Below are 23,090 nucleotides of genomic sequence, written 5' to 3'. Positions count from 1 at the left end.
CTTGAGTCCACAACCTTCTGACCTGTGCGAGAGGTCGGCTCTTGATGTCATGTGACCCGGTTTTTCCTTTCCCCACCCCCTAGTCACGGGCTCCTGTGACGGCAGCCCTCTGGTACCACACCAGATTGCAAGGCTAGTGAGTGAATGCCAGTGAGCTATTCCACTATACAAGAGCATCACTGCTAAGCTTAATCCTGCCCTCAATTAGAGCACCCACTCTCACATATTTTCCTTGGTGCCACTGCAAAAGTATCAGGAGCAGAAACTCTGGCCAATGCCCAGGGAGGGAGCATGAAGGCCAGCCATCACATCCCCACCACTGCCCTATCCGAGATCATCCAACTCAGCACAGACTGGAGACTGAACCTGGTACTTTCCTGCTCTGTATGGGTTAACGTCACTTGGCACATTTCCACTGTGCCACCCAGTTTCTTAAGGTATCAGTAACAATCTCAGCACCATAACTCAAATTTATTGTGACTTTTTGTCACCCCGAGGTAGTTTAATGCTCACATGACAATACATCTGAAGAAGCAACTTAACCAGCATTCAAAAAGCAGGATCAGTCCCACTGATTTAAAGGGGAAACTGGAATGCAGGGTAAGTGTCCATCTTAATGTAAATCTCTGGGTCTTGTTGACAAATTGCTTTAGATAATCCTATTCGCAGCAACCCCCCCCCACCCCACTCCCACCCACCCCCATGAGATTGAGTGATACAGCCACTGAGGTGGGACTGTAATAGGGACCTATGGGCTGGCACATGGGAGTACTGCACTTGAGTGCTGCATGCCAGTTGTGATTAGTCTGAGCTTGAGTAATTGTTAATGGGCTTTGGTCTAGGTTATGTAAATAGAGTCAAAGGTGACTAAGTTTGACACTTCAGATGCAAGCGTCAAACCTCCCAATCAATTCTCTGCAATGAAAGTGTACAAGTGTAAATGTTGTGTCTATAACACTGGTCAACTCCGATTTTATGGATTTACATTCATTCATCTTATAGGAAAGTGGGGGTGGGATGTTTAAGAGTGATCTTGATGGAATGACTCAGGCAGTAAACATTGTCATTAAAATTATTACAGTATATTTGTTATGTACATAAATTTTCACCTCTCCTGAACAGGCTCATTCTTCCTGGGTACCAATCCACAGCCATTGGTCATCCGCTCTTAATTCAGCCCAGTGGCCACTTTTCATGAATCAGACAGGTTATTCAACCGGGGATGGAAGGCAATCACTGATGTGCCTGATTCTGCCCTCGTCTGATGCTCAGACATATTCAATTCCAGCTTCCTAACCCAGGCTGGGGTGGGGAAAGGAGAAATCTTCACTCAGAGTTTCTGGTCTTACAGAGGAAAATGTTTACTGCTCCACAAGTAAAAACAAAATTCAAACTTGGAATTAATTAACAAACTGCACTCGAGCTCCATTGAGCTGGTTTTCAAAATCTTCCTGACCGCTGGTCTCCACTCCCATCATTTGTTTGAGTCCTGTATAAAAGGAATCTCACCTCTTTGCAAGTGGATAAAAAAGTGAAGTGGGGGAGCGGGAGGGGATTGGAAGAAGGCTTTAAATAGTGAAACAGGACTGCATATGATGCGTTTAGCTGGCAAAGAAAATGCCTGAACCTCCCAAACGTTAGCTGTGGAACCAGCATGTTCTTTTTAATTTAAAATATGTTCTGTACAGTACAAATCTCACCAAGCACTGACTCCACTGACTTTGTTTTGTCACACAGATTTTGGAGGGGGGGGGGAACATTCAGGTTTCTCATCCCATCTCTTCAAGAGCAGTATAGTGGTGGACTGAGGCGGGTCTCTGTGCTTCATCGTGCCATTTCTTCGGCTACGGCTTTACTCATCTTGTCCTTTAAGTACGCGACCTTCTGCCACTCAGACTTCAACTCCAGCCAATCATAATACGGAACCTGCAGTGGGAGAGTTCCCGGGGCGGGAACAGTAAGTGAAGATCATTTTCTCAATAGTCAAGGTTTTCACATAAAAAATCCTTTATACATACATAACTTACGCTGGAATCTAATTGAGGGATTTGGGTGATTTATATATCAAATAATGGATACCTGGGAGTGAGCTACAGTCTGGAACCTAATCAAGGGATTCAGGTAATTTATATATAGAATAATGGATACCCAGGATGAGTTAAAGGCCAGAATCTAATAGAGGAGTTTGGATTCTTTATGTATACACAATAGATACCCAGGGATGAGTTTCGGGCTGGAATCTAAGGTGTTCAGATGGTTTACACATAGAATAATTGATACCCGGGAATTTGTTACACGCTGGAATCTCAGGGAAGGAATCACAAAAGAAAGTATACAGCCAAGTGTAGGCAAATGCTGAAATTCTGAAACCGAGAATTCTGGAAACATAAACACACAGTTTGTCTGTGGAGAGAACAGACAAGTTAACAATCGATTGTAACCCATCATCAGGACTGAGAAAATAAAAAGCATTTAAATAGGATCAGAACAAGGAATGGGCAGGTAAAAATAATGCACGTATAGGGGTGAGGAGTGTGGGTAAAAGGATCAAGATAGTTAAGTGGCTTAAGTGATATTTACATAAGATGATGGGAAGAAGCATAATAAAAGAAATGAAAGACATGAGGGAGACACGAAAGGTGTGAATAGCAGAGGCAGTGAGGGGCAAGTGAGATCCGAAATTTATACAGGGGAAGCTGGCAAAACAACCGAATGCAGCAAAGAGAAGGCAAACAGGCCAACAGTAAGGACACAGATTCACCTGCTAGCAGTGTGACAATGGAGGGTCTCCAACCCAAGTACCTATGCCGAAACAGCTATCCCACATTATGAAGAAAGGAGAAGTTATAATTAAGGTGTGTAGAGTGCTGCAAAGAAATACAGTGACTGTCCCTTGAGTTTTGGGGTTCTGACCCTTTTTAAATGCAGTTGACTTTTCCAATGCTGATGAAGGGTTGGCCCTGAAACATTAATTTGTCTATTACTCTCCACAGATGCTGACTGACCTGCTGTGTGTTTCCAGTACAATTCTGGATGCTGTCCCTGCGAAACTTGAGCTGCAATTAAGAGGGCATTTAGGTATTCTGGCTTAAATGCATTTTTGCACCTCTCTCTCAAGTCAGAATCTACATGCTACACACTCTTGGTCACGGCACTGATACGGATCTGACCCAGCAAACTTCTGGACTTTTAGAAAGCTTGACCCCTGCCACTTCACAAAAAGAGTCAGAAACTTACATCCACGACCAAGAATCCAGCGGCTTGCAAATGCCGACGAGCCATAGCGAAGCGTCCAAGCAGGTCCCGGCTCCGTGAGTTGTAGTTTGGGAACTCTCGAGCCACAAACGCCAACCTGTAGAGTTAAGGGATGTTCAGATCGAGAATGGAACTGAGAAACGTAGACGAACCAAGGCCCATGGTACAAGGAAACCACCAAGCGAACAGGAGAGAAGGCGAAATAAAGTCTTCCCAGAATATATCACCTCGAACTATTCTACATTAACTTGCATATAACACCAATCTTTGTGCTACTGAGGTTTTTTACACCCCTCCTCATTGTTTGCTTAAACCTCCTACTTATGTATCGGTAGCAAATTTCAATATTGTGTTCCAATGTTCAAATCCAAATCATCTATAATTACCGAGAAAAAAAGTGGACCCAGCACTGAGCTCTGGGGTACACCACCTCCAGTCTGAGCACCATTCATTAAACCAAAGCTTTTACTTCCCATCTGTCAATCAACATTCTATCCACGCTGCTACATTTCCTTTTCATACCACCTTCCCGAGCGAGACACCGCATCAGACACAGTCTGAAAATCCATATAAACTACATCTACAGGTGCAACGTCCCGAATCCAGAACTCCGAAAACCAGAATTGTCAAAAAATTTTACATTTTGCGCGTGGCTGATGGAGTCGTTTGGAATCCTGAATTATTGTCCGAAAACCAGACATTTTTGAGTCAAAACCTGAAATCCGGAATGGATTCGGTCAAGGATTCCGGATTTCAGACGACTGATTATTTTTGTTTAAAATCCAGAACAAAATAAAAACTGATACGGACTTGGTCCCAAGATTCTGGACGTTGTACCTGTATTGTATTTGCTTTATCTATCCTATCAGTCACTTCTTCAAAGAAACAGACTTTCAGATTTGTCGAATATGATTTGCCTTTATAAAATCCTGAAAAGTTAAATTTGTTTCTCGCCACAGATGCTGCCTGACCCGCTGAGATTTCTAGCATTTTCTGTTTTCATTTAGAAAATCCTTGCTGGCTTACCTTGACTAATGCATGCATTTCTAAATGCTTACGTGGAGAACATCACAACCCAATTCTGACCTCACCAACAGCCCCACAAACGCACTTCCCAGCAAGGGGTCAGTTGACTGATCTGTATCAAACGCTTGGGGACTGTACCTGACCCAGGAGTCCGTAATCCTAACGTTACATGCAGCAACCAATGATACATGCCAGTTGTAACAGGTTAATTAGAGGCATGTTTAGCTAATACGAGCGAGGATAGTGTGTTTTTGCAACATCAGTACTCCAATGCTCAGCACTACAGCGAGACAGACTGAACAGATGTAACGAACAGGGCGCATAAAGGGGAGCCAGTGGATGTGGTGTATTTGGACTTCCAGAAGGCATTTGACAAGGTGCCACATAAAAGGTTACTGCACAAGATAAAGGTTCACGGGGTTGGGGGTAATATATTAGCATGGATAAAGGATTGGCTAACGAACAGAAAACAGAGTCGGGATAAATGGTTCATTCTCGGGTTGGCAATCAGTAACTAGTGGGGTGCCGCAGGGATCAGTGTTGGGACCCCAACTATTTACCATCTACATTAACGATTTGGATGAAGGGGCCGAGTGTAACGTTGCCAAGTTTGCTGACGATACAAAGATGGGAAGGAAAGCAATGTGTGAGGACACAAAAAGCCTGCAAAAGGACATACACAGGCTAAGTGAATGGGCAAAAATTTGGCTGAAGGAGTATAATGTTGAAGTGTGAGGTTATGCACTTTGGCAGAAAAAAATAAATCAAGGGTCAAGGATGTCTCGGAGCGGGTGCAGGACATTCTAAAAAGGGAGGGAGATCAGCCAGTTGTCATGGTGCACATTGGTACCAACGACATAGGTAAAAAAAAGGGATGAGGTCCTAAGAGACGAATTTAAGGAGCTAGGAGCTAAATTGAAAAGGACCTCAAAAGTAGTAATATCGGGATTGCTACCAGGAATCGCAGGATAGCGCAGATGAATATGTGGATTGAGCAGTGGTGCAGCAGGGAGGGATTCAAATTGCTGGGGCATTGGAACCTGTTCTGGGGGAGGTGGGACCAGTACAAACCGGACGGTCTGCACCTGGGCAGGACTGGAACCAATGTCCGAGGGGGAGTGTTTGCTAGTGCTGTTGGGGAGGAGTTAAACTAATATGGCAGGGGGATGGGAACCAATGCAGGGAGACAGAGGGAAACAAAAAGTAGACAAAAGCAAAAGACAGAAAGGAGATGAGGAAAAGTGGAGGGCAGAGAAACCCAAGGCAAAGAACAAAAAGGGCCACTGTACAGAAAAATTCTAAAAGAACAAAGGGTGCTAAAAAAAACAAGCCTGAAGGCTTTGTGTCTTAATGCAAGGAGTATCCGTAATAAGGTGGATGAATTAACTGTGCAAATAGATGTTAACAAATATGATGTGATTGGGATTACGGAGACGTGGCTCCAGGATGATCAGGGCTGGGAACTCAACATCCAGGGGTATTCAACATTCAGGAAGGATAGAATGAAAGGAAAAGGAGGTGGGGTAGCATTGCTGGTTAAAGAGGAGATTAATGCAATAGTTAGGAAGGACATTAGCTTGGATGATGTGGAATCTATATGGGTAGAGCTGCAGAACACCAAAGGGCAAAAAACGTTAGTGGGAGTTGTGTACAGACCTCCAAACAGTAGTAGTGATGTTGGGGAGGGCATCAAACAGGAAATTAGGTGTGCATGCAATAAGGGTGCAGCAGTTATAATGGGTGACTTTAATATGCACATAGATTGGGCTAACCAAACTGGAAGCAACACGGTGGAGGAGGATTTCCTGGAGTGCATAAGGGATGGTTTTCTAGACCAATATGTCAAGGAACCAACTAGGGGGGAGGCCATCTTAGACTGGGTGTTGTGCAATGAGAGAGGATTAATTAGCAATCTCGTTGTGCGAGGCCCCTTGGGGAAGAATGACCATAATATAGTGGAATTCTGCATTAGGATGGAGAATGAAACAGTTAATTCAGAGACCATGGTCCAGAACTTAAAGAAGGCTAACTTTGAAGGTATGAGGCGTGAATTGGCTAGGATAGATTGGCGAATGATACTTAAGGGGTTGACTGTGGATGGGCAATGGCAGACATTTAGAGACCGCATGGATGAACTACAACAATTGTACATTCCTGTCTGGCGTAAAAATAAAAAAGGGAAGGTGGCTCAACCGTGGCTATCAAGGGATATCAGGGATAGTATTAAAGCCAAGGAAGTGGCATACAAATTGGCCAGAAATAGCAACGAACCCAGAGACTGGGAGAAATTTAGAACTCAGCAGAGAAGGACAAAGGGTTTGATTGGGGCAGGGAAAATGGAGTACGAGAAGAAGCTTGTAGGGAACATTAAGACGGATTGCAAAAGTTTCTATAGATATGTAAAGAGAAAAAGATTAGTAAAGACAAACGTAGGTCCCCTGCAGTCAGAATCAGGGGAAGTCATAACGGGGAACAAAGAAATGGTGGATCAATTGAACAAGTACTTTGGTTCAGTATTCACTAAGGAGGACACAAACAACCTTCCGGATATAAAAGGGGTCAGAGGGTCTAGTAAGAAGGAGGAACTGAGGGAAATCCTTATTAGTCGGGAAATTGTGTTGGGGAAATTGATGGGATTGAAGGCCGATAAATCCCCAGGGCCTGATGTACTGCATCCCAGAATACTTAAGGAGGTGGCCTTGGAAATAGCGGATGCATTGACAGCCATTTTCCAACATTCCATTGACTCTGGATCAGTTCCTATCGAGTGGAGGGTAGCCAATGTAACTCCACTTTTTAAAAAAGGAGGGAGAGAGAAAACAGGGAATTATAGACCGGTCAGCCTGACCTCAGTAGTGGGTAAAATGATGGAATCAATTATTAAGGATGTCATAGCAGCGCATTTGGAAAGAGGTGACATGATAGATCCAAGTCAGCATGGATTTGTGAAAGGGAAATCATGCTTGACAAATCTTCTGGAATTTTTTGAGGATGTTTCCAGTAAAGTGGACAAGGGAGAACCAGTTGATGTGGTATATTTGGACTTTCAGAAGGCTTTCGACAAGGTCCCACACAAGAGATTAATGTGCAAAGTTAAAGCACATTGGATTGGGGGTAGTGTGCTGACGTGGATTGAGAACTGGTTGTCAGACAGGAAGCAAAGAGTAGGAGTAAATGGGTACTTTTCAGAATGGCAGGCAGTGACTAGTGGGGTACCGCAAGGTTCTGTGCTGGGGCCCCAGCTGTTTACATTGTACATTAATGATTGAGACGAGGGGATTAAATGTAGTATCTCCAAATTTGCGGATGACACAAAGTTGGGTGGCAGTGCGAGCTGCGAGGAGGATGCTATGAGGCTGCAGAGTGACTTGGATAGGTTAGGTGAGTGGGCAAATGCATGGCAGATGAAGTATAGGGCCCAAGTTTCCACATGATTCGCGCCTGATTTTTAGGAGCAACTGGTGGAGAACAGACTATTTTAGAAATCGCAATTCTCCACATTTTTTTTTCTGCAGTTCTAGTCAGGTAGAACCGTTCTAGTTTAGAACAGAATTTTTTCTTCAAAAGGGGGCGTGTCCGGCCACTGACGCCTGATTTGAAAGTTTCCACAGTGAAAATGTACTCCAAACTAAAGTAGAATGGAGCCAGTAAAGATTTTTGTAGAACTGAAAAAACCTGTTCTACACATTAAAAAATCAGGCGCAGGTTACAAATTAGGCGTCCAGAACGAGGTGGTGGGGGGGGGGGGGGGGGGAAGGGAACTCATTAAATTCGACAATAAATCCTTATTTATACTTCTACAAATATTATACAAATAAATCCAACCTGAATAAACATTTATAAGCCAAGAAAAGATTAAACAAACCATCTTCCTACCTGTGTGAAAGTGCTTCAACCAGGGAGAATTCTGCAGCCGTTCGTGCCGCTGAGCGGGAGGCGGGAGGCGAGGTGGGGGGGAGCGGGGCGGAGGCGCGGAGCGCACGAAAGCCGTTCGTGTCGCTGAGAGAGAGAGAAAGGGCGGCGCGGGTGGGGGTCGGGTCGGGGAACAGGAGCGCGGGCCGGGAGGGGGGGGGGGTGGGGGGGGACCGGGTCGGGGGGGCGGAGCGGGTGTCGGGTCGGGGGGGGGGGGGGCGCGGGTGTCAGGTCGGGGGTGGGGGGGAAGAGCGTGGGTCGGGTCGGGGGAGCGGGTGTCGGGTCGGGGCGGGGGTGGAGTAGGTCTCGGGTCGGGGTGGGGGAGGAAGCGGGTCTCGGGTCGGGGCGGGGGGGGGGGTAGCGGGTGTCGGGTCTGGTCGGGCGGGGGGAAGCAGGAGCTGGCCGTGGGAGGAGCCTCATTCACGCAGCCCCAGTGAGGCCATCGGGCCAGGGCTAGGGGCTGCGTGCTTTGGGCCCCTCCCACACAGTTCGGCACCTGGAGCTACTGCACTTGCGTGCCCACTGTAGCGCGCATGTGCAGAGGTCCCGGCACTGTTTTCAGCGCCGGGACCTGGCTCCGCCCCCCACAGCTCGTGCTGGCTGCGCCGAGTGCCACAGGACCTGTAAGTAGGTGGAGAATACTGAGGATTCTTTTAGGCGCGAAAAACGGGCGCCCAGCTCGGAGGGGTGCTCGTTTTTTTTTCCTTGTGGAAACTTGGGCCCACAATGTGGATAAATGTGAGGTTATCCACTTTGGTGGTAGAAACAGAGAGACAGACTATTATCTGAATGGTGACAGATTAGGAAAAGGGGAGGTGCAACGAGACCTGGGTGTCATGGTACATCAGTCATTGAAGTTTGGCATGCAGGTACAGCAGGCGGTTAAGAAAGCAAATGGCATGTTGGCCTTCATAGCGAGGGGATTTGAGTACAGGGGCAGGGAGGTGTTGCTACAGTTGTTCAGGGCCTTGGTGAGGCCACACCTGGAGTATTGTGTACAGTTTTGGTCTCCTAACTTGAGGAAGGACATTCTTGCTATTGAGGGAGTGCAGCGAAGATTCACCAGACTGATTCCCGGAATGGTGGGACTGGCATATCAAGAAAGACTGGATCAACTGGGCTTGTATTCACAGGAGTTCAGAAGAATGAGAGGGGCCCTCATAGAAACGTTTAAAATTCTGACGGGTTTGGACAGGTTCGATGCAGGAAGAATGTTCCCAATGTTGGGGAAGTCCAGAACCAGGGGTCACAGTCTCAGGATAAGGGATAAGCCATTTAGGACCGAGATGAGGAGAAACTTCTTCACCCAGAGAGTGGTGAACCTGTGGAATTCTCTTCCACAGAAAGTAGTTGAGGCCAATTCACTAAATATATTCAAAAGGGAGTTAGATGAAGTCCTTACTACTAGGGGGATCAAGGGGTATGGCGAGAAAGCAGGAAGGGGGTACTGAAGTTGCATGTTCAGCCATGAACTCATTGAATGGCGGTGCAGGCTAGAAGGGCTGAATGGCCTACTCCTGCACCTATTTTCTATGTTTCTATGAATGGGTGCGAGAAAAATTGAAGTGTGTTGAAAAATTGTAGTTTGGGAAATTTTCCTTTGAGAGGATGAGGGAAGAATGGCACTATTTGCACGTGTACAGGCAATCATTATCTTCCATTTGGTTTTGATGAGCTAAAATTTCACAGTGAAGCTTGAACCAGCAAACCCAGTTCCAACCTCGAAGCACTGTGTGCCAGTGCGTTTTTAGTCTTGCCCGATCAAAGAGACACAGCTGGGCTGGAAGCAGAACATCAGTTCAGCGAAGTCCATTCCTCCTCCACAGTCCCTGATGCAAGTTTCAGGTCTGCCTTTGATATTCTCCTGTGTACAGCAATAGTGGTCACCCTCATAAGTGGTCCTAGTGTCTTGTGTTCTCGTGGCCTGTTGGCACCTGTGGCATCATATACTAACTTGAGCCAACTGCATCAGAAGTTGGGGAAATTCCCGTTACTGGATCTGTGGAAAATCCTTCACCCCTCACCATTTCAAATTCCTCAAAAACATCCCAACTGGGGCTGTGTCTACATGGTATAGAGAGTTGCATGCTCATTCCTGCACCATTAACTTCAGTCCTCACAGTGGAAATAAATAGTTGCAGTCCCCTTTTAAGAAGGGTCATTGCCAACCGAATTCCCAGTGTGGATAGTCTGGCTTCAGTGAAGGAAAAGCCCCTATTTATATACTGTGGCAAGGGAGCAGGCCAGTTTTCCATTGATGTTGAGACAAAGAGTATATTCCTAGTTCTAGCAAACTAGCACGAAATATAAAAACAGATAGCAAGAGTTTCTATAGGTTTATAAAAAGGAAAAGAGTGGCTAATTAGTGGCTAATTGGTCCATTAGAGGACGAGACCGGGAAATTAGTAATGGGGAACATGGAATTGGCAGAAACGCTGAACAAATATTTTGTATCAGTCTTTACGATAGAGGACATTAATAATATTCCAACAGTGGATAGTCAAGGGGCTATAGGGGGGAGGAACTTAACATAATCATAATCACTAAGGAGGTGGTACTCAGTAAGATAATGGGATTAAAGGCAGATAAATCCCCTGGCTTGCATCCTAGGGTCTTGAGAAGTAGCGGCAAGGATAGTGGATGCATTGGTTGCAATTTACCAAAATTCCCTGGATTCTGGGAGGTCCCAGCAGATTGGAAAACTACAAATGTAATGCCCCTATTTAAAAAAAAAAAGGAGGCAGACAAAAAGCAGGAAACTATAGACCAGTTAGCCTAACATCTGTGGTTGGGAAGATGTTGGAGTCCATTATTGAAGAAGCAGTAGCGGGACATTTGGCAAGGCAAAATTCAATCAGGCAGAGTCAGCTTGGATTTATGAAGGGGAAGTCATGTTTGACAAATTTGCTAGAATTCTTTGAGGATGTAATGAACAGGGTGGATAAAGGGGAACAAGTGGATGTGGTGTATTTGGACTTTCAGAAGACATTTGACAAGGTACCACATAAAAGGTTACTGCACAAGATAAAAGTTCACGGGGTTGGGGGTAATATATTAGCATGGATAGAGGATTGGCTAACAAACAGAAAACAGAGAGTAGGGATAAATGGTTCATTCTCGGGTTGGCAATCAGTAACCAGTGGGGTGCCGCAGCGATCAGTGCTGGGCCTCAACTATTTACAATCTATATTAACGACTTGGAGGAAGGGACTGAATGTAACGTAGCCAAGTTTGCCGACGATACAAAGATGGGAGGAAAAGCAATGTGTGAGGAGAACACACAAAATCTGCAAAAGGACATAGACAGGCTCGTGAGTCGGCAAAAATTTGGCAGATGGAGTATAATGTTGGAAAGTGTGAGGTCATGCACTTTGGCAGGAAAAATCAAAGAGCAAGTTATTATTTAAATGGAGAAAGATTGCAAAGTGCTGCAGTGCAGCAGGACCTGGGGATACTTGTGCATGAAACACAAAAGGTTAGAATGCAGGTACAGCAAGTGATCAGGAAGGCTAATGGAATCTTGGCCTTTATTGCAAAGGGAATGGAGTATAAAAGCAGGGAAGTCTTGCTACAGTTGTTCAGGGTATTGGTGAGACCTCACCTGGAATACTGCGTGCAGTTTTGGTTTCCATATTTAAGAAAGGATATGGAGGCGGTTCACAAGGTTGATTCCAGGGATGAGGGGGTTGACTTCTGAGGAAAGGTTGAGTGGGTTGGGCCTCTACTCATTGGAATTCAGAAGAATGAGAGGTAATCTTATCAAAACGTATAAGATTATGAGGGCTTGACAAGGTGGATGCAGAGAGGATGTTTCCACTGATAGGGGAGACTCGAACTAGAGGGCATTATCTTGGAATAAGGGGCCGCCCATTTAAAACTGAGATGAGAAGAAATTTCTTCTGAGGGTTGTGGATCTGTGGAATTAGCTGACTCAAAGCTGTGGAAGCTGGGACATTGAATAAGTTTAAGACCGAACGATAAGGGAATAAGGGGCTATGGGGAGCGGGCAGGGAAGTGGACCTGAGTCCATGATTAGATCAGCCATGATCGTATTAAATGGCGGAGCAGGCTCGAGGGGCGTATGTTCTACTCCTGCTCCTAGTTCTTATGTTCTGAAACTGCATTACAGGGAAGGCTAAGATAAATGCTTATTTTTGGAGGGGGAGGAGGGAATGGCGTAGTATGCACACCCAAGTTATATTTCTGTTATTTAGCCTTCCCTCTCCTCTTACGGTGGTGCTAACTCATGCTGTTGTGAGTAACCACAAGCAGCAGCCCTCTCACTCAACTGGTCATTGTTCGTGTGAGATTCTAGACATTGAGTGTTCAACTGTAGTGGGCAGGGCAATTAAGCCTACTCCGACCCTCGGCTGAAATCTACAAGTGTGCGCTTGCCAGCAGGTCTTGTTAAATAATAGCAGGGAAACCCTGGCTGATTGCTCCTCCACCACCACCCCATCTCAGGGCATTGAGACCAATTCACTACCAGGTCTGAAATCAGTTGCCCATACCACACCAGAGATCGAACTTTTGGTGTGTTCGGTGTAAATCATCATCATAGGCAGTCCCGCGGAATCGAGGAAGACTTGCTTCCACTGTTAACATGAGTCCTTAGGTGGCTGAGCAGTCCAATATGAGAGCCACAGTCCCTGTCACAGGTGGGACAGATAGTCATTGAGGGTAAGGGAGGGTGGGACTTGTTTGCCCGCACGCTCTTTCTGTTGCCTGTGCTTGATTTCTGCATGCTCTCGGCAATGAGACTCGAGGTGCTCAGCGCCCCCCCGGATGCACTTCCTCCACTTAGGGAGGCTTTGAGGGTGTCCTTGTAACGTTTCCTCTGCCCAACTTTGGCTCGTTTGCTGTGAAGGAGTTCCGAGTAGAGATCAGTACTGAGCTTTTTTTAAAAAAAAAATTCCAGATTTATTTCATGAACTGAATTTAAATTCCCCTTGCTACCATGGTGGGATTTGAACTCGCGTCTCTGGATCATTAGTCCAGGCTCTCTGGATTACTAGTCCACTAACATAACCGCTATGCTACCGTACTCATGGCATCCATTTTGCACACAACAAGACATAGCTCAGTACTGAGCTGTATAATTTTCCCCTTGAGCCACTGAGGGGCGATATTACCCCCACTACCAATCGTTGTAAAGTTGTCGTCATCATCATGATCATCAACATAGGCAGTCCCGCGACAAAAGCAAAAGCTTTCTTAATACACTGGCAATGATGAGGCCCCTTTAACACCATCTTATTTTGTTCTGAAAACAGTACTCTTTAAATGATTTCCTGTGATGTTCTGCTGGTTGGAACATTCTAATATTTACCGAGAGGATGTCTCCACTGATAGGGGAGACTCGAACTAGAAGGCATAATCTTAGAATAAGGGGCCGCCCATTTAAAACTGAGATGAGGAGGAATTTCTTCTCTTAGAGGGTTGTAAATCTGTGGAATTCACTGCTTGAGAGAGCTGTGGAAGCTGCGTCATTGAATACATTTAAGACAGATAGACAGTTGCTTAACCGATAAGGGAATAAGGAGTTCTGGGGAGTGGGCAGGGAAGTGGACCCGAGTCCATGATCGGATCAGCCATGATCGTATTAAATGGCGGAGCAGGCTCGAGGAGTCGTATGGCCTACTCCTGCTCCTATTTCTTATGTTCTTATGAACACACCTGCCAAATTCAGTTCACGATCTGAGTAATCCCAAGCTGTGAGATTCTACAAAGCGGAAAAACTGAAAACAAATGTAACAGGCAAAAAGCTAATGTCCCTGCTCCTGGTCCTTATCTGGTCGCTGCTGTAAAGTGCATGTCTTTGTGCGGATGTCAGGTGAGGAGACACTCATTGTGGTGATACTTACCATTCCCTACCCGCACCAAGGGCAAGCAGTCTGAATCAATACTGAATATCTCGGCTCGCCCATGAAGGAGGAGGAGTTGGAATTTAGGCTAGTGGACGAAGAGTCGATCAAACAGACTGCTTTGCCCTGCATAGTACCCAAAACAGAAAAGTCTTATTTTCTTGCACGTTTTTCTGGAGAATCGCTGACCAAGCCATATATTACTGATGGGGAGGGTGTCTGCAAAGTGTTAAATTAACGGTAGTTTGGAACGCACACAGTTCTTCCAATTAGATTTAGGGGAGTCTTAGTAAATTCCACTCAATACAGAGATAATCATTTTCATTGTCGACTCCTACTATCCAGTGCATGTTCCCTCCTTACCTCTTGGCTCCAAAGGGCAGTGGCTTTGTCCCCTCTGGCTGAGGTATGTGTGAAGCAGCGTACTCCTGCAGTGCAAGAGGCTTATTCTCAGAGTCAATCACAACCTCTCCATCTATACACAAAGAAAAGACACATTAACCATCCACAAGAGTAGAGTTCTAATCGCAGTGCCATGGACCAACATGACACGGGCGAGTGCTGGTCACAATCCCCACCCAAAGTCACGAGTTCCCTCTCTTGGGCATGCCCACTACTTTAAATACAGACAGGCTACCGGGAAGAAAAGAAAACCAGCATTAAATCAAAAGGATCTTTCAGGTACTCAGCACTGAAGATTAATGATTGCCTGCGTTAGCCATGCTCAGTCAGGGTATTTGAGAGAAAAATATTTAAATAGCATCTTACCATGTTGAAATGGCTTAAAAGCACAGGGACTTGTTGTTCTGTAAACAAACTCAGCAGACATCCTGCAGTAGCAACGCTCCACAAACAGCAATGAATGGGCAGCTATTTTAATGTTGGTGAGGGAGAATGTTGGCCAGTTTATTGGGAGAACTCCTTGCACTTCTTTGAATAGTGTCATGGGATCTTTAATGTCACAGAATCAGACCTTAACAGCACAGAAGGCAATATTTCAGCCCACGGATCTCTGAAAATGCTCTCCACTTAGTCCCGTTCCCCAGAAACTTTTAATCCCCCCTCCAAATAATTATAACTTCCCTTTTAAAACCTATGATGGATTGTGCTTTCACCATGTTTCTCGTAAGGCATCCCATATACTAGCAACCATCTTGTGCCAAACTTCTCCTGACCTTTCCCTAATTCTTTTGATGCTAATCTTTAGTTGAAGCCCCTCTAGTTACATCCATCTGAACTGGTCTTTGGTTTAATATCTCAGTCAAAGGAGGGCACCACCAACAATGCAGAACTCCATCAGTACTGCACTGGGGTGTCAGCCTCAAATATGTGCTCAAGTTTATGTGGGATTAAATTTCAATTGCTTGAGCAAAGAGTTGGCACAGGCTCAATGACTTGAATGACCACCTTCTGTGCTGTAAACCTCTATGATATTGATGTGATCTGTGCTGTACCCAGTCAATACTCTGATTTCTGAGAGTGGGACTGAACACATGGGGTCATTAATCAACTTTACTTTCAGAATTATTCACTCATTAACGATCCCCCTACAAAAAGCTACACTCTGCATAACAAGCAGCAATGAGATGAATAGCCAGTTAATCTGTTTTTGGTGAACTAGGTCAACTGCCTGCTTGATGAGCACCCAGGATCACCAACAAACAGCACCTGCTTTAATGTTTTTTCAAAAGGACAACACCTCCAGCAATGCACGTCCCCTCAGTAGTGCACTTAAGTGTATGCTTGGACAGTTTATCCTGTACATATGTGGGGTTTGGAAGGGGAAAGTCAGTCAGGCACTGAATCTCTGCACATTATTCAGTGACTCCTGCTGAGTTTGTGCTTGTGGTAGCTTCTGGTCGAGGACAGGATCAGGCTCGATTGCAATGCCCAGCAAGACCGAATAGCTTGCTGGCATTCACTTACTAGACACGTGAAGAATTGCCATTTGGGTGAGGGTGAGACAGCAACTGGCACCAGTGTAGCCCGAAAACAGTTCAAGAGAAGAACAGGAGGGGTTAAAACTAGCAGGGGAAAAAGGTAACTAATTCTACTGACTCACCGATCACCCAACCGTACACAGTGTCAACTCCGCAGCGATATTTTTCCTGGTCTCCGAGGGCCGTTTGCAACGCCTCGCGCACGCCACTACCCAGCTGACTCGGCTTCTTCCTGACTAATGAGGTCCAGGAATCCAGGCAATGACTTGGCAAAAAGGGACCACTATAGTCGGAGCACTCGAGTTGGGCTGCAGCATTGATATGGACCAACTTCAGCTTGTAGTTCTCCACTTTCTGAGGCTTGGTCCCTTCTGGTAACAGCGGAAACAGAAACAAAGAAAGACATTAGCGAAGACCACTGCACCAATCCCACCGAGGAACTGCTTCTCTACTTTGAGATCTGATTTCCACATGTAGCTGATACACATCCAATATCCGTCACAAGGTGATGCACACAGCAAATTACTTTTGTAGTGCAGTCACTGATATTAAGTAGGCAAATACGACAACCTGTGTTCAACCAGCAACATGCCACAGACCGCAATGATTTCATGTTTTTGGTGCTGTTGGTTGAGGGAACAATGTTGGCCCAGACACCAAGAAAACACCCTGCTCTATAATGGAGGCTGGGACCAGATGGGGCCTCGGTTTAACGTCTCATCTGAAGGTATCAATGGTAATGGAGGACATCCTCTGTACAAGCTCAAGTTATTTTTAGCTTGGGCCATCAAGACAGCTGGAGACGATACTTTTATTTGTTCTCAAGATATGTGCAAAACCAGTAAGGCTGCTTTAATTCCCATCACTAGTTACCTTGGGAAAGTGGTAAGCGATTGTATGACGAAACAGCTTGCTAGGTCAATTCAACTATGTAAAACATAAGAAATAGGAGTAAGCCATTTGGCCTCTCTAGACTCCACCATTTAATATCATGGCTAATCTGATCTTGGCCTCAACTCCACTTCCCTGCCCACTCCCCATAACCCTCGACTCCCTTAGCATTCAAAAATCTGTCTATCGCCACCTTAAATATATTCAATGACCCAGCCTCCACAGCTCTCTGGGGTCGAGAATTCCAAAGATTCACCGCCCTCAGAGAAGAAATTCTTCCTCATTTCCGTTTTAAATGGGCGATCCCTTATTCTGAAACTATGCCCCCTAGTTCTAGATTCCCCCACGAGGGGAAACATCCTCACTGCATCTACCCTGTCAAGCCCTCACAGAATCTTATACGTTTCACTAAGATCACCTTTCATTCTTCTAAACTCCATGGGTATAGGCTCAATCTGCTCAACCTATCCTCATGACAACCCTTTCATGTCAGGAATCAACCTCGTGAACCTTCTCTGAACTGCCTCCAACGCAAGTATATCCCTCCTTAAATAAGAAGAGCAAAACTGTACGCAGTACTCCAGGTGTGGTCTCACCAACGCCAAGTACATTGTAGCAAGACTTCTCTACTTTTATACTCCATCTCTCTTGCAATAAAGGCCAATATTCCATTTGCCTTCCTAATTACTTGCTGTACCTGCATGCTAACTCTGTGTTTCATGTACAAGAACCCCCAGATCCCCCTGTACCTCAGCATTTTATAATCTCCCCCCATTTAAATAATAATTTGCTCTTTTATTTTTCCTACCAAAGTGGATAACCTCACAGTTTCCCACATTATACTCCATCTGCCAAATGTTTGCCCACTCACTTAGCCTATCTATATCACTTTGCAGATTCTTTGCGTCCTCCTCACAAATAATAATAATGGGGAACAGGGAAATGGCGGAGACTTTGAACCAATATTTTGTATCGGTCTTCACGGTAGAAGACACCAAAAACACCCAATAATAGATAATCATGGGGCTATAGGGAGGGAGGAACTTAAAACAATCACTGTCATTAAAGAAAAAGTACTCTGTAAAATAATGGGACTAAAGGTGGACACGTCCCCTAGACCTGATGGCCTGCATCCTAGGGTCTTATAAGAAGTGGCTGCAGAGATAATGGTTGTAATCTACCAAAATTCCCTGGATTCTGGAGCAGTCCCAGTAGATTGGAAAACCGCAAATGTAACGGCCCTAGTTAAAAAAGGAGGCAGACAGAAAGCAGGAAACTATAGACCAGTTAGCCTAACATCTGTCGTTGGTAAAACGCTGGAATCCATTATTAAGGAAGCAGTAGCAAGACATTTGGAAAAGCGTAATGCAGTCAAGCAAAGTCAGCATTGGCTAACTAACAGAAAACAGAGAGTAGGGATAAATGTGTCATTTTCTGGTTGGCAAACGGTAACGAGTGGGGTGCCACAGGGATCGGTGCTGGGGCCTCAACTATTTACAATCTATATTAATGACTTGGATGAAGGGACCGAGTGTAATGGAGCCAAGTTTGCTGATGATACAAAAATGGGTGGGAAAGCAAGTTGTGAGGAGGATTCAGAATATCTGCAAAGGGATATAGACGGGCTAAGTGTGTGGGCAAACATTTGGCAGATGGACTATAATGTGGGAAAGTGTGATTTGATCCATTTTGGCAATAAAAATAAAAAAGCAAATGAGTATTTAAATGGAGAGAAACTACAAAATGCTGCAGTACAGAAGGACCTGGGGTCCTTGTGCATGAAACACAAAAAGTTAATATGCAGGTACAGCAAGTAATCAGGAAGGCAAATAGAATGTTGGCCTTTATTGCAAGGGGGATGGAGTATAAAAGCGCAAAAGTCCTGCTACAACTATGCAGGATACTGGTGAGGCCACACCTAGAGTACTGCATACTGTTTTGGTCTGCTTATTTAAGAAAGGATATACTTGTATTGGAGGCAGTTCAGAGAAGGTTCACTCGATTGATTCTCGAGATGAAGGGTTTGACTTTTGAAGAAATGTTGAGTAGGTTGGGTCTATATTCATTGGAGTTTAGAAAAATGAGGGGTTATCTTATTGAAACATAAGAGACTGAGGGGGCTCGACAAGGTAGGATGTTTCCACTCGTCGGGGAATCTAGAACTAGGGGGCATAGTTTAAGAATAAGGGGTCGCTCATTTGGAACTGAGATGAGGAGGAATTTGTTCACTCAGAAAGTTATAAATCTGTGGAATTCTCTGCTGGGTCATTGAATATATTTAAGGAGATGGGCAGATTTTTGAGCGATAAGGGAGTGAAGGGTTATGGGGAGCGGGCAGGGAAATGGAGCTGAGCCAAAGATCAGATCAGCCTTGATCTTATTAAATGGCGGAGCAGGCTCGAGGGGCCAAATAGTCTACTCCTGCTCCTATTTCTTACGTTCTTATCTTGCTTTCCCACCTACCTTTGTATCATCAGCAAATGTAGCTACATTACACTCGGTCCCTTCTTCCAAGTCGTTAATATAGATTGTAAATAGTTGAGTCTCCAGCACTGATCCCTGCAGCACCCCACTAGTTACAGTTTGCCAACCTGAAAATGACCCATTTATCCCAACTCTCTGTTAGTTAGCCAATCCTCTATCCATGCTAATATATTACCCCCAACCCCGTGAACTTTTATCTTGTGCAGTAACCTTTTTGTGACACCTTGTTGAATGCCTTCTGGAAATCCAAATACACCACATCCACTGGTTCCCCTTTATCCACCCTGCACATTACATCCTCAAAGAACTCCAGTAAATTTGTCAAACATGATTTCCCTTTCATAAAACCATGCAGAAACAAAAGCGCTTGCGTCATTTGTCACTATTCACATGCTTGAGATGCCCCAAAAATGCTTCACAGCCGATGAATTACTTTTGAAGTGTAGTCATTGTTGTTTTGTAGACAAACACAGCAAGTTCCCACAAACAGCAGTGACCAGTTAATCTGTTTTGGTGATGTTGGTGTGGGACTGGAGTCACATGCACGCCCATGGCAAGTCCCCTGAAGGACATTAGTGAATCAGTTGGGTATTTATTACAATGTGGCAATTTCCATGGTTATTTTTCTGGTGCCGGCCCACAAATTAGCAGACTTATTTAACTTCATAATTTCCTATGCTGGGTTGTGAACTCATGACCTCTGGTTAGCTAACCAGTACCATAACCACACTGTACCATAACAGTTTTTTTAAAAACAAAATATAAGACATACCTGTAATTGTTTGGAAGAAATGGGGCTTAAGTACTTGATTGAGGTAAAAAGGGTTAACTTCTTGTAATATACAGAGAGACCAGACCAAATCAACCAGCAGGAACGGCTCCATCTCCATCAGGGTACTATTTAGTTTTTCATGAATCTACAGAAAAAAAAAGATTGTTTAAATAAAAAGGATACATTTACTGACAACACCCGCTGATCATCCCAACTGCTTCTAATACAAGGCCAGTGGGCCCAAGGTCTTGAGTTTTGGATCAGTTACTTTCTTCCCCTTCTCTTTTTCCTCCACCCTCTCCCTGGTGCCAGCTGCCCTGTTACCTCACCAAAGTGGTCGTTCTTGGTGGGCGAGTACAGACAGCAGGCACCAAGACGATATTTGACCGTGAGGGTGGTCATCACAGCTGCATCCTGGACCTGCTCTCACACAAACACACACTTCGGGGGCTTAGTGTATAGCAATGAAGAGCCAATTTCTTTGTTCCAAAGCCAGGGAAAGGATGAGACAATGTGGTCAAGTGTGAGGTCATCCACTTTGGACCAAACAAAGATAAATTGGAATATTTTCTAAATGATGAGAAACTAGGAACTGTAGAGGAGCAAATTGATTTGGGAGTCTAAGTACACAAATCATTTAAAGTTAGTCAACAGGTACAAAAAGTAATCAAAAAGGCTAATGGAATATTAAACTTTACCTTAAGCGGGCTGGAATACAAAGGGGAGAAAGTTATGTTTTAGTTATACAGAATCTTGCTCAGACTCCATCACTGTGTTTAGTTTTGGTACCACACCTCAGGAAGAATATATTGGCCTTAGAAGGAGTGCAACACAGATTCATCAGAATAATACTGGGCTTAAAGGTTGAGGACAGGTTGCATAAACTTGGTTTGTATTCCCTTGAGTATAGAAGTTTGAGGGGATATCTGATCGAGATGTTTAAAATGTTAAAATAATTCAATAGGGTAGATACAGAGAAACTATTTCCCTTGGGAATCAAGAACAAGGGGACACAATTTTAAAATTTGCGCTCGGCCATTTCAGACCAAAATCAGAAAGCATTTTTTCACACAAAGGCTAATAGAAATCTGGAATTCTCCCCCCCAAAAAGGGTGTGGAGCATTCAAGACTCAGATCGCTACATTTATGTTAGGTAAGGGTATCAAGGGATATGGAGCTAAGGCAGATGGAGTTGAGGTATAGATTGGCCATGATATAACTGAATGGTGCAGCGGGCTCAAAAGATTGAATACCCTGCTCCTGTTCCTAGGAAACTAATTGTAGCATTTGTGCTAACATTATGGGGTCAATTTTAACCGTATCTGCCCGTTGTGTGCAATGCTAGTGTTACACCCTACCCTATTCTACTCTCCATTAAAGTCACAACTTTCTGACTCGGAGATGAGCGTGCTACCACTGAGCTAAGGTTGACACAAATATCCCACATACTCTGCGACCAATCACCACCATCCCTACCTTTGTGTAGAAGGCCTTTCCTGTGGTTGGCTGATAATTGAGACGAGCGAAGGCCATGATAATGTTACAGAGCTGCACATCAGTCATCTTGTCACAGTGCTCAAGTACATACTGTATGAGATAACACAATACATTAATCCACCTGGATTGTTTGCCTTCTTCAAAACAGTTCAACACACAGAATCTCACTATTGTAAATAGAATCTGTCAGTCTATATATATTTATAAACCATCTAAACTCTCTATTAGCTTCCAACCTGTAACTCACTCCAGAGTAGCCATTTAAAAAAATATATAAACCATCTGAACCCCCTCAATTAGATTCCAGCCTGTAGCTCATTCCCAGGTATCCATTATTCTACATATAAACCATCTGAATCCCTTGATTCGATACCATCTATAACTCACTCTTGTGTACAATATATTCTATATGAACCATTTGTACCTCAGTTTGTTATATGTAGCAGCTTGTTTTTTTTTAAAAAGAGATAAAGGAGCTTTAGCAATAATTACCAAAGCACTTGGGTTACATCACATTCTGTGCCTTAATCTGACATCAGTGAATTGCCTTGATTAAAACAGAGACACTTACTCTAAAAAATAAAATCACTAAGCAGTTTCCCCTCCATACCTTAATCTGATTTGAGTAATCTGCCCTTTTTAAAATATAAAGCTTCACTCTATGCAAGCATTAGTTTAATTCTCCTCAGTCCCTGAATTAACTAGTGATGACCATATTCAGATTTCAGAGAGAGATGTTGCGCAAACCAGTAAAGCAACAAGGTGGCCGCAAGAACAAGGAGAAAACTGACTACGGATGAGCTTGTCCAATCAGTCACCGCCCCACCCCCACCCCCCAGTGTGTGTGCGTGCGCGAGTGGAGAAACCATTCCACAGGATGCACTTTCCCTTCCCAATCTCCCTTGCTGATTGACAGGAGCAGATGTAAGGCGAAATTTACAGAAGCAAAATAGTGCGAATGCAGGAAATCTGAAATAAAAAACAGAAAATGCTGGAAATACTCAGCAGGTCAGGCAGCATCTGTGGAAAGAGAAACAGAGTTTCAGGTCGATGTCTTTTCATCAGAACTATAAAAAGTTACAAATGTAAGAAGTACAGAGACTGAGAAGGGGGGGGGGGGGCGAGAGGGGAGCAAAGAACAAAAGGAAAAGTCTGTGATGGGATGGAAGGCAGCAGAGATTAAATGACAAAAGGGATGATTGTGCAGGCAAAAAGAGGACGGTAATGGGGCAAGTAAAGAAACAAAAGATGGGTCTAGAGAAGGTGTAAATGACAACAACAGAACCATCTGTCTGAAAAATGGGAGCAGTGGTTATGATCTGAAATTGTCGAAGTTGCATCCAGAAGGCTTCTCTTGAGCTTCATTAGAACAGTGTAAGAGGCTGAGGGCAGAGAGGTCAGAGTCGGAGTGGGGCGGAGAATTAAAATGATAGGCGACGAAAGCTCAGG

At 44.5% G+C, this 23,090-nt stretch overlaps 1 protein-coding gene across 3 annotated transcripts in view; it reads right to left on the bottom strand.

Moving 5' to 3' along the window:
* Positions 1-1,066: 1,066 nt before the first annotated feature.
* tbrg4 (transforming growth factor beta regulator 4) overlaps positions 1,067-23,090 on the bottom strand; it is a 44,004-nt gene continuing 21,980 nt past the window's right edge. For all 3 annotated transcript variants that reach the window (XM_070894799.1, XM_070894809.1, XM_070894802.1), the window contains exons 6-11: positions 21,621-21,731; positions 20,145-20,289; positions 16,120-16,368; positions 14,421-14,532; positions 3,238-3,352; positions 1,067-1,926 (exon numbers count right to left, since the gene is read on the bottom strand). In XM_070894799.1, coding sequence (XP_070750900.1) covers positions 1,825-1,926; positions 3,238-3,352; positions 14,421-14,532; positions 16,120-16,368; positions 20,145-20,289; positions 21,621-21,731 — 834 coding nt within the window. In that variant the 3' untranslated portion in view covers positions 1,067-1,824. The remainder of the gene's footprint in view (positions 1,927-3,237; positions 3,353-14,420; positions 14,533-16,119; positions 16,369-20,144; positions 20,290-21,620; positions 21,732-23,090) is intronic.

Source organism: Pristiophorus japonicus, chromosome 1 (assembly GCF_044704955.1).
Source record: "Pristiophorus japonicus isolate sPriJap1 chromosome 1, sPriJap1.hap1, whole genome shotgun sequence".
Classification (NCBI taxonomy): domain Eukaryota; kingdom Metazoa; phylum Chordata; class Chondrichthyes; family Pristiophoridae; genus Pristiophorus; species Pristiophorus japonicus.
Note: the sequence above shows the minus strand (reverse complement) of the source record. Positions and strands in the feature narration are given on the sequence as shown.